Source organism: Malania oleifera, chromosome 5 (assembly GCF_029873635.1).
Source record: "Malania oleifera isolate guangnan ecotype guangnan chromosome 5, ASM2987363v1, whole genome shotgun sequence".
In the NCBI taxonomy this organism is placed as follows: Eukaryota; Viridiplantae; Streptophyta; class Magnoliopsida; order Santalales; family Ximeniaceae; genus Malania; species Malania oleifera.
Window position 1 is genome coordinate 84737368 of NC_080421.1, and position 12640 is coordinate 84750007.

Here is a 12640-nt window from a genome sequence, read left to right on the forward strand (position 1 = left end):
CTCCCACTGCCATTCAAATTCCAAACTCACTTTCTCATCCCTCAAAACTTCATCAAATCTAGCTTGCCAACTCAAGGGGGAAAAAAAGAGCAGATTCTCTCATTTTCCCATTTGATTTTTCCACCTCCAGTAGTCAATCATTTATCAGTTTCACTCAATTTTTTGCCATATCTCTGATTGCAAGTTTGGTAGGGCGTAAAAAAATTACCGAATAACCAAAAATCAGACTGAATCAACAAACTGTCCCATATTTTGGTCAGGTTTTTTGGTTAGAGTTTTTGGTTTTTTTACAAAAAATAAAATAATAAACAATAGGTTTACATTTTCCAGTTGTTCAAGAAAATCGCGCCAAAAAAATTGAAATAACATTATACTTTTATTATTTAAATTTGAATTATTATGCTTTTTGAATTTATTTGTTAGCTTTTTTATTTAAAAAAGTACTTTACATAAAAGAAAATATATTAAGAAAGAGATTGTACAATCATATCAAGGATACTAAATCCTCAAAAAGAAGATAAAAACAAAACAAAAAACTCAAAAAATAAAATAGAAAAATAAAAGCAAAACAAAATCTGCTATTATCAGCCAAGAAAATCCCTCTTTTAATCCCTTCCCATCACAGTTCGCCAAACACTTCAAATTAGCTAGTTCACTCTGACCCTTCTTCACCTTAGTTTTGGCCCCACCAAGCCTAACTTCATTTCCTCCTCAATCACACAACAGGAGGCCCAAATCATCCAGCAACCTCTGAGTTTCAATGTCTTTTCTAGAAATTTCTTGGGACTGGAGTAGGCAGAATTCCATCCCTAACCTTATGTTCATCATTAGTAACCACATCTTCAAACATATTAATTCCCTCTAAGCCTTCTAATGGAGGAGCTGGCATATAAGATAGACCCCCGAGACGATCAGTAGAAGAATCAGACGATCCATACTGATCCCAAATATGATCCAAAAGTAAAGAGGGGGATGGAAGCATTTTATAGACAAGGAAAAGCATCACACCCTTCTCCCAAAACAAAGTGAGACAACTGGACAAGGGAGGAGGGCCTTTCCTTTATTCATATAACACCATTCTGTGCTTTCCTTTGTTTTGTGCATGCAGCAATTGCCCCACTTAGGCTTGAATCTCTTACAAAGGCCTACCCTGCATCAGTTGTCTTCCTAACAAATGGACTGCAGCTGGCATTATGTTTGCACTTGGACCTCCTTTTGTTGGCTTCCAGCTATTGTTCATTGAGCAGTTACGCTGTAATGGACCTATATGTTAAGGTTAGTTCAAAATTACAAAAACAGTTTAAAGACTGAACCAAACCGAAAATTTCGCTCTAGTTTCTTAACCAAGCCATCAGTTTTTTGGTTCAGTATCAGTTTACAACATTAACAACTGAAGAATTGAGTTCGGTCATTAGTTGTGGGTAAAATCAAATCATATTAGAGCAGATTCCACCCCTAACATTTGGTACATAGGAATGGAAAGGAATGAAATTGGAATGGAATCAATGTACCCCTCATTTGGTTGATAGATTTCATCCCATAATGGAATGAGCATTCCACTTAATCGTTCCAGTGTTTGGTTTGATACAAAGGAACAGAATCATACCCCTTTAAACACAGGAATTAGCATTCTAGCCTAGTGGGACAAGAATGCGGATTCCATCTCCGCATGGAATCAAGCTCGAGTGCAAATGGATGAGTTTGTTGCAGCTGGACCAATAAAAAAAAAATTGCAATCACCTTCTTCATCTTCTGATTTTTTAATTTTTTATTTTTTTGTGAAAGGTGTTAACTAGTGCATGGTGGCATTATATTGTAATGTCGTACTTATGCTATGTGTGATGATTAGAAACAATTGAATCTACCAAAGCATTAATTTTTAATAGATAAATTGTACATTAACTACTCTATTATAAAGTATGAGAATTTTATTAAGTTTATCGAGAAGTACAACATTTTTAGGCAAAATAATTTTTTACAGCATTTGATAGGGTGCAATAGATCTTTTCCATATATATTGGCCAATAACAAGGCTTCTACTAAGAAAGCCTTCTTTACGGTCCACACTCAATTCCTTTCCTACTTCAATTCCATTCTGCTAACCAAATAGGGGGTCATAACTTTGTTTTCATGTTCTCCATTCAAAATTCCATTCCATCCTATCTGCATTCCATTCCGCAAACCAAATGTGTCATGGGCCCGTTCCCCTTCTTTTTAGTCCATTCCTGCAGACTTTGATGTTTCTTTCAATTTTTCCATCACCAGTCCAGTCTCTATGCTTCTTAATTTTTAGTCTACTCAAGATGAGATGTGATTTATAGGTGAATTTAAATTGAGTGAAACAACAAAGAGAGTAAAATGAGAAAACAGGCCATGGAGGTACAAATCAAAATTCAATGCTCAAGAATTCTCCTAGAAGCAATTGTGGGACTAGCTTTATCCATGTCACGGACAAAGGTAATAATTTGTTTATTTGGTGGCCTAATCTTATATCAACTTTGCCAATAATTAAGCATAAAAACTAAGTTACACAAAATCTTAATTCTTAAATCAAATAATAGGAGTCAGCCAAGGAATCCCTTTCAATTTTCCCTTTATGTATGGACATGTTCTTCCTCTAAATCTTAGGCAGTCATGCATTCACAGTTCCAAGCTGTTGGCCTTTCAAGGTTTCAAACCATCTTGATAATGACAAACTAAGGCATCTAATTGTGCTATTAAGTGTGTTCACAGGAATTAAGGTTTTAAGCACAATAACATATGCAAATTGGAAAGCCATGAAGCATACAAGATGATGTTATTTGGCTATGGTCATGAAGCTTATAAAGACCAAGCTTGAAGACTTGGAGAATTTTTTTAATGCATACTGCAAATAGGACCTATGTGAGTACACTACCCTTGATTATGTGATGAAGTTCATAAGTGACTTAGTTGGACTCTAGGCACTCTAAATTTCATGAAAAATCATTCTATAAAAGTGCAAATATCATTTCAAAGTGATAAAATCATTTTTGGAACAAAAAACTAAGGGTTTTGCTGCTCCAGGAAGTTTGGTTGCCTGAAGCAGGGGATTCAATCGACCGAATCACTACTGGTTGAACACTAGTCCTGCTCCAGGCCGTTCGGGCGACCAAACTCGTGAGAATTATTGTCCGAACGGCTATAAACGGCTAGAACTCGAATTTACCTATAAATACAAGGCTTCTAGAGTTGTTCTAGCAATTCATTGCAATTCATTCATTCATTGAAACATTCATTGATTTTGGGATTATTATTGGTATCATTTTTAAGTTCTCTTACTCTCATTTTCTCTCAAAGTCTTAGAGAACATTTAGTTCCTCCTTTGAGCTTCATTCATATTCATTTGGGAGTGTATTACTGTGCTATTTTTATTGTACTTATCAGCTCAGTTGAGGAACATTCATTGTACATCAACTTATCTTGACTCTACATTGTACTTTGACGGTTCAGGATGAGTCGTGTCAAGCCAAAGGGGTATTTCGCTTGAGGAATTGTAAAGGCATCTCTGCCTAGTGAAGGATGAATTATAAAGGCATCTCCGCCTAGCGAAGGAGTGAAGCATCTCTGCCTAGCGAAGGAGAGAGGCATCTCCGCCTATTGAAGGAGTGGTTAGTGGAATCCTCAAGTGGTTTTCTTGAGGCAAGGACGTAGGCAAGTATTTCCGAACCTTGTAAAAATTCAGTTTTGTTCTCTCTTCCCTTAACTCTTTAATTTCAGCACATTTACATTCATACATATTTATTGTGATCATTGATAGCCTGTGCATACTTAAAAAATTTGTTTAAATTGTGACAAAAATTGTTTAAGTATTAGCTTAAATTTTTAATCACCCAATTCAACCCCCCCCCCCCCCCTCTCCTTGGGTCTACACCTTAACCTAACACAAGACACACATTTTCCCCCAAGTACTAGTAATATAGATTGCCAAGTTTTGATGAGGTTATCTGCTTATCAAAATAATGATAATAAGGTGCCAGTCCCTTAGACCCTGCTAGCCATCACTCCTCACCATTGCACTACTGGTTACAGTTGCATATGGCACAATCCAATACTGTCTAAAGTTCTAAGTGATTCAAAGCAACATTTTACCCACAAGGCCTCAACTTGTGAACAGAAAATTAGATACATGTACATACATTTATATATATATATATACACATTTGACCTAAATCCGCATGGGCATATGAGCTGCTTGCAGAACCAGAAAAAGAAAAATATTTTAGTCTCACGATGAAATATACTGCAATTGTTTAAGAACATACCTTAACAAGTACACGAGCTTTGTAGTCCTGCAACTTAAACCCTCTAAGGGCCAATGAATTTAGATTAGGACAATTGTTTACTAGATCAATGCAGGTTGGTGATTTCAAGCTGTCATCTCTACCTGATATTTAACAAGTATATGGTGAGCAGATATTTTCAGAGCAAGGAAACTATAAACATTAGAAAAAGAGAAACCAAACCTGTTTTTGAAGATTCGAAAAACAAACGCTCTATCAAGTGACAATGTGTGCTCACTGACGTCAATGTTTGCCTCAATTCAACATGACTGTTTGCACAAAGATGCATGGAGGAGGGGGGAAAGGGGGAAGAAGAATCATTACTAATATGAATAGGTCAAACTTGAAAGGTGAAAAAAAAAAAGGATGGAGGAGGAAACCAATTATCAACATGCAAACTAGAAGTGCATTCACATATGCTTACAAGGGAGCAAAATACATAAGCAAACTAAATGAGTGCAAAAAGAAAGCATATTGTAAACAAGGAGGCAACAAGATACTTAATATCCTCTCATATGTAACATTGAGAGATCCAGACAAGGGAATATTTTGATTACCCATAAAATTTATAAAAAAAAACCATAAAAATTCAAAAGCAGGCCAAAAATCCGACAGTAATACTTACTTTTGTAAAGAATCCTCTACAAAAATAGGAAAAGAAAAAAGAATGTAACCATAGGGGGAAAAGAAAACATAACAATGCATGTTCATGTTAAAAATACTGTGCATATAAAAACAGTTCATGGCTTCATGATTCAAAGAGTAACCAAAAGATGACAAAACATAGTACCTATACAGATCTCAAAGTAATAAAAAGTAATAAGGTTTACAAAATAACAGATCTTGCACAAAGCCCAAAATGCCTGCACTTCAGATCTAATGGTCCACAGTGATGCAGGACCAAAGTCCAACTTTAATTCACAACTCAATTCTAGTTTGCTAAATAAAACTAATATAAAAACGTCTTTATACACTTATAATTCTTGTAAGACAAGGAAATTATTTTCAGAAACTCTAAATAAATTAAAAGGTTAGCTTCCTAAATGAAAATATCCTAAATTTTAGAAATATTAACCTAATAAAGTACCATAAAAAAAAAAAAATACAATTAGAATTTTTTTGATAGGGAAAAAATAAAATTAGAATTTAAATTTAAAATCTTCACCATGCTAGCTAACTACATCCATCTCACCTAATGGAAAAAAAGAACCCAACCTGGAGTTAGACTGGACATGCATGCTAGCTAAAATTACCCTCCTCAACTTCATCCCCAAAATACACAAGTGCATTCACATCAGTCTCTCCCACGGCACCACTTGTGTTCATAGGACAACTGAGATAAGAATGTCCTTGTTGCCCACAATTATAGCAGCCAAACAGACAGTGTTCAACCCATTTGGAAGCAATTTGATCAACAGAATGAAAATTGCAGGATTGCAGTTCAATGCATTGTCCACAACAAAGTTTCCCAAAATGATGTTGCTAACCATCTTAATCAAAAGAATATCAAGAAAATAATCTGTGGTAGTCAAGCATGCACACATCAACATCTTCATCATCAAATGCACACATCTCTGGTTCATATTTGAGCGGGATGAATTTTTTTCTTCCATCATATGCCACATAAAATTCACTTGCTAATTGGAGCCTGAATTTGAAGTCAGCACTCATGAACAAGCCTAAGACACAAGATACATGCAAGGCCCTTGAAACAAATAATTGTTATACCAACCTTCTCGTCTGGTTGGTCTATACAACAAATAAAGATGTTTTCAATTTGACTGAATCAATTCAGTAAATCTCCAGATATCCCTCTCCAATGCACTCAGGCAAAGAGAGACCCAAATTCCAAAATCCAATTCGCTAAAACATTGTACAAGAGTAGTCTAAAGTGTTCTGCAACATTCAGACTGGCTATAAAGGTTGACAACTCCCTTCTGTTTTTAATCTAGACAACTAAATGATAGGAGTGAAGAAATCTTGGACTCGAGAGCATCAAACTTCTGATCAAATTTGGATACAATTTGACATTGAAGAGATCAACTTGAGAATTAAGAGAAACTACTTGAGATGTCAATTCATGGATTTGGTTTTCCACCCGTTCCTCCCATTCATACATTTGAGCGACTTTGTAAGCAACAGACCAAACAGGTCCTTTGTCAGCATTTTTTCCCTGATTTTTTTATTGGTCTGGCCAGTTCTAGTCGTTGGCTCTTCAGTCTTGTTTGACTGAACTGATTTTGGCCACTTCAAACTAAATAAAGTGAATCTGTGTTAAATTGTCTACTTGAGCAGAAATAGGACCAACTTCTACCTCTTCAAACCTTTGTAATTATGCCGGCAAGATGTCGACAAAAACCAACGTTTTAAAAGGCTCAATCTAAAATACCAAATCCAAAAAGGCTAATGCATTACACCTTGAGGCTTATGCATTTGTACAAAAGGCATGCCTTTTGCGCCTTTTAGTTGAGGCTTACGCATTTTGGGTGTGTGATTCTCAAGTTAGATTTGCTAGAAAATTTGAACTCCATGTTTACATATAAGGAATGTCATATTATGAGTTGATTTCTAAAACTCTTGGACCTCAATCTTCCAAAAATAATTGAGAGTTGAGAGTTGTATCATAGATCTTGAAAATAATTTTAACTTTGCAATATAAGTATCTCTTGTCATGATTTACGTACTGGATGTATCAGCAATTTTTGTATGCTCAACAAGCAATTTGCAAATTATATTATTTCTTTTACATTATATTTATGATTTTCTTAATTTTTTTCTTTTTTAAAAAAATATATGTGATTTATTTACATATTTTTACCTAAACCAAAAAAAAAAAAATCTCTCAAAAGTCTCACGCCTCGCCTCTTAAGGGTTAAAGCACCTCGCCTTATGCCTTCGCCTTTTAAAACATTGACAAAAAAAATAATTGATGGCAACGAATACAACTGGGCATTGGCACAACAGTCAAGCAGCTCCAATGTCTCTGGATGACAATGGTGCAATGATATCAAGAAGCGACTCATGTAGAGAAGACCATCGGTTATGAAGCAGTTACGAACGACGAACAAGATCACTGAAGAATCAGCAATTATCAGCCAGAATACTTTGATGTTGCCGGCTCCAATTGCGGATTTGAACTGATATGGGTTGATTGGTCTTTGAGAACAGCATGGAAGCTCTAAGGGATATTGGAGGACTTGGTGTAAAAGGCTCTGGGATTCAGGAATGGTGTTGGCTCAAAACAAAGAGGAGGAAGGCCAATGGTTGCTTTGAAGGCCTCTAACTGAGGCAGCAACATCTAATGTGGGTAGGAAGCTAGGATAAATGAGTTTCTTTCTTTCTTTTCTTTTTTTTTCTTTTTTTTTTTTCTTCTTTTTCAATTCATACAGTTGCTAATGATGCTTGGAAGTGATAGAGGAGCAGCAGAGGTTGGTATTGAATGGTGGTGTTTGAAATCACAAGCCTTAAAAGTTGAAGTTAAAACTCACAGACAAACACTATCAAACACTAAAAGCCATGGAAAGTTGAGATGAAACTGAACAGCGCACATGTTCATGCTAGAAATTCCAGAAAACAGCTGTGGGACCAAAGTCCAAAACCTTAAATTCTCAATTCAATTATGAATCAAACTAACACACAGTCGCTTTTTATAGACTTACAATACTTGGAAGATGAGGAAACTATTTTTAGAAACATAAATCAACTAAAATATTAATTTCCTCAATAAAAATATCCTGAAATTTCAGAGATATAATTCTAATACAATACCAAAGTTTTTAAAATACAAAAATGGAATCAAGCTTTAAAAACTACTCCATGCCAAATGCATCACACAGAGATGAGGCAGAGAAGGCACGTAACAATTAGCTCCAAATAGCAAGGCAACTAGGAGATGCATAACCTAACAGCAATCAAAACAGAAGAGAACACTAAAACAAGCAATCAGTGAACCATTCTTTTATAGACGTACAGATTCACACCAAACATTGAAGGCAAAGAAATGCATGATAAACATCCGACAGCCATATAATCCATGTTAAAAACAATCCTATAATGTGATCAAACAAAGCAGGGAGGAAGGAATGCAAAGAAAACAAAAACCAGTTTAATAAAACTTACAGGCCAACAATTTCCAGATCAATGAGAGATGAGCAGGCTGAAAGTGCCACAGAAAGGGCGGTGTTATCCAATCTCTCAATATTGTAAAGGTGCAATCTTCTTAAAAGGGCCCTTATAATACAAAAATGCAATATTAAGAAAATATATAGAGCAATTTAAAGTCATTAAGAGCAATCAACATATATTTAAATCAAAGTTTTCTATCATACCCAGTGGCACCACCATCCTCACTAAGAGATATTAAGCAGTTCCTTGTAAGAACGGATGATTCCTTCCCCTTTCTAGTTCTTTTATCATTCCACAAGAAGCCAGATGTGTCTACAGAGTTCCTAATGGTATAAACTAATGGCTGAGAAGAACCAGGTGAAGTGGTTGGACCTGGAACAATACCCAACTTAAGAGACCTGAATTTAGAAGAAAATTTGTTATGAAACACTTAAAAAGAGGGAAATGCATATTCATATGTTGAAAAGTATAATCAACAATCTACTCATGTATAGAGAAAAATGGTTAGTGCTTGTAAATGAAACTCATTCATAACCCTAGAATATAATCCTACAAATATTTTACCAGGAAAAAAAAAAGAGAATCTATAGAACTTCTTGGAATCTACAGAAATAAAAAATTCTAATGTTAGTAATTAAGTGATGTAACGAGGCTCAATAAGCTCTCTGTATGCAAAGGGTTTTATGTCTTGCGCCATGCACCTACATAGCAAACAACCTTGAATAAGGTACACGAGAGCAAAAACTATACCTAATTAATTGGGATAGTTTGGTAATCCTTCTTGCCCAGCCCCTATGAAGATAATGTTTCGGATTCTTGAATGTACATTACTTCAACATTCCATTGTGTGATACCTCATAGATCAAACCATGGTAAGAACAAAGCATCCTAGTGACTTGCACTAACCAATTGATTGTGCATGGGTGCTGATAGTCAAGCCATGGAGATATCAAAAGAAAAAGAGGATAATAAGTTTATTAATAAGAAGCAGTGCATGAATGAATTATAAATTAATAATTATTAAGTCAGATGCACATTATTAGTTAGATGTTAAATAATAGAAAAAGAAAGGGAAGATAATTGGAAACAATTTTATATATATATATATATATATATGTATATATGTATATAAACATATAAAATAAGAAACAAAAATTAATATGACAAATAAATTCTGAAGCATATAATTCATAGGGGCTCTCAAGATAATCAAAATAAAACCAACGTATCAAGACAAGAAAACACAGAATAAGCAGAATACGATGATAGAACTTACTGAAGTACTTTTCCAGCTCGGTGGATCATGGTAGAGACAACTCCATTATTGACCTTTGGGACTACTGTTGTCAAATCAATATCAGCATAGCACAAAGGATCCATAGCACACTTGTTGAACATTAAACATGTAGCAGCAGCATAGCACAGGCTTTGCGTATCAAGCATGGAGAACACCTTGCAAACCAGAATAAAAAACAAAGTTACTCGGATAGTACACTTCCCTCCATATGAATGTAATCCATCAGCATAACAAATGTGAAGTGAGTGCTAGGTGCATACCAATATTTTCACATTAACATATGCACATAGGACAGGTGCAAACACATGTATGTGCCATAAGATTTATATCATAATATGATATCTCCATGAAATGCATTGAAAGTGCACTACTTTATACTTAATAGTCCATACTACATATGATAAGGTCAAGATTTTCATGAAATGCTAATAGAAGGTGTTGCTTGGACTAGAGAGCTGATACTCTGTACTGGAATGCTCCAACCACTAAGTTCCCATATTCTCAAAAAATGCCCACTATTTCTATGAACTGATAAACTTAGATAAAAATAAATCTACTACCAGTTTTTTACTTGAAACAATTACATACAAACAAATACAGATACCAGGGACTACCACTTAGACTGCATCACCAAAGAAAGGCAAAATTTACATACATTACATCATAAATGCCATGCTATTCCAGATCAGCTAACTTCATTCATATTCATATTCATTAGACAACCAAAAAAATATTTTGAAATATTGATCACATCCAGCTACATAATTCATCAGTTCAAAGTTTCAACAAAAAATTAAAAATAGGACATGTTTAAACATAAACCTGCATAGCATCATCATCCCATTGTTCTGCGGGTACCAATCAACAATAAATATTAAATCAAGTAACGCCAAAACATGCATATCTCAAATTTACACTGGAATAAAAAATTTTCAAAGTCTTTTAAATTGAGAAATACATTAATCAACGTGCGACAACGCGCATATCTTCAAATCGACCCAGCAACAACATTCCAAAATCCAAAGCCCTTCTCAAACTAAACCGAATCAAGCAACATGCAGAAAAAGGACCACGAAATTGCCCAAATTTACTCATTAGCGACGAAACACAAACATACTCTGCTTGTAAGATCGGGAGGGAGAGCCCAAACGATCGAGTTGTGCTTGGAGGCACGCTTTCTCGCGGCTCGTTTACCAGCCTCAAGCAGAGCAGAGCCCAAACCGAGGGCGCGATCGATAAGCTGTGCCTGGTCAGCGTCGGAAGCCCTAGATTCGAGAAGCCGATCGAAGGAGAGCTCGACGGAGAAAGCGGAGGCATCACGCAGCCCTAGAAATGCGTCGAGAAGGTTGTCCATTTGTTCCGGAGACGAAGCCCTAGGGTTTGGGACGGGGTGATGAGGGTCTGTCGAGATGGAACAAGGACGCTTCGCCATGGATGCGCAGTGGAAGAGCGTATCCGTATCGGGTGGAGGAGAGAGAGGGCGAGAGAGAGAGAGAGTGAGGGTTCCGGAGCGCGAGGTAAGCATCGAGTGCCACGTGCCACCGAATGTTTACAACGTGGGCCTGAAGCCAGAAATGGTTCGCCGGCTGTTTTCTGAAAGAGAAAGGGTGGTGTCATCGTAGGATGTACGGATGGCGTGAGAACGACACCGTGGCTTTCGCTCCACCGTCCACCGTCGCTGGACTTTATAGGCAGCTCTGTTTTCATCACTTAATTTTAAATAATAATAATAATATTTTAGGGTTTAGACCTTTGCTTATATTTAAATTCAACTGAATAGTATTTATTCAGTCAAATATGTATTTATATGTTTGTAAAAGTCATGAGTTGGTTAGATTATACCACTTCCTTTCTCTCTCAATTTAAAATTTCATAAAGGTGGTAAAACGAATTAACAAGTCAAGTTCATGTAGGTCATAAATGGATTTGATTTAAATGGATTCGAGTTTTGATTGACCCGTTTATTAATGGATGACTAATAGATAAATTCAAACCCACTCATTTAATAAGGAATCATAAATGGGTCATTAGTTTAAAAACATAATTTATTTATTTTATAACTTTTAAACATTTAAGGGCCGACCTACACTAGCTTCTCAAATTTCCAAAAATATAGAGTAAAAAAGCTAAACCAGATTTGGGTTTCATTTAAACCAAATAATAATAAATTACTAAAGCATATTACAGTGGAGCAGCACTGAGAAAATAAGAAAGAAGTCATTTGTTAATCTGCACCGCTGCTGCCAAAGTAAATCTCGCCTGCTCACGAAGACATATCTAATAGATTTAAGATAATAAGAAAGGAAAGGCAGAGTCCATGTCGATTGCCATAACCACAATCTGCCATAGGGCCCTAAGGGCCTATAGTCATCACCGATGGCGATAGCAGCACCAACACCAGCTGCACTAGCACCAAAACCACCACCACCGGCAGTGGGGCTTGGTCGGCATCCAGAGATGACTCCGACGTAAGAAACGAGGAGGCGTTGGAAGAAGAAGTGGGCAAGAAGCAGCAGCACTAGAGGACAAGGGAGTACAGCGGTAGCCATGGGGAAAGTAGGGGTGAAAATATGCGACTCAATGCAAAATGATGCTTAGATTTGGCTAGGCAAGTTCCAAACAGTGGAGGAGGTCGTGTTGGCCTACGACAGAGACTCCAGATAGGGATCGAGGAACTAGGGTTTCATTTCATTGTAGATATAATTACTTAATGGGGTCACTTGGCAGGTAACCGGCCCGAACCCGCCTAGCCCCTTTAATAAATGGGTCGAATCCGGATTGATCCTTTTATAAACGGGCCAGGTCTGGATTGACCTATTTATAAACGGGTCAACTTGTATTAAACTCAATCCAGTTTAAATGGGCGAGTCACGAGTCACCTGTCGGGTTTTGACCCGTTTTGCCACCCCTGAACTTT

At 36.4% G+C, this 12640-nt stretch overlaps 1 protein-coding gene across 6 annotated transcripts in view; it reads right to left on the minus strand.

Moving 5' to 3' along the window:
• Window positions 1–11382, minus strand: part of LOC131155046 (F-box protein SKIP17-like) — a 32785-nt gene extending 21403 nt beyond the window's left edge. For 3 of the 6 annotated variants that reach the window (XM_058107945.1, XM_058107943.1, XM_058107948.1), the window contains exons 1-6: window positions 10841–11368; window positions 9703–9878; window positions 8630–8824; window positions 8421–8531; window positions 4485–4570; window positions 4284–4405 (exon numbers count right to left, since the gene is read on the minus strand). In XM_058107945.1, the coding sequence (XP_057963928.1) occupies window positions 4284–4405; window positions 4485–4570; window positions 8421–8531; window positions 8630–8824; window positions 9703–9878; window positions 10841–11248 (1098 nt within the window). In that variant the 5' untranslated portion in view covers window positions 11249–11368. Of the gene's footprint in view, window positions 1–4283; window positions 4406–4484; window positions 4571–8420; window positions 8532–8629; window positions 8825–9702; window positions 9879–10840 lie in introns of all 6 variants that reach the window. The other 3 variants (XM_058107947.1, XM_058107946.1, XM_058107944.1) reach the window with 3 other exon arrangements.
• Between the last annotated feature and the right edge of the window lie 1258 nt (window positions 11383–12640).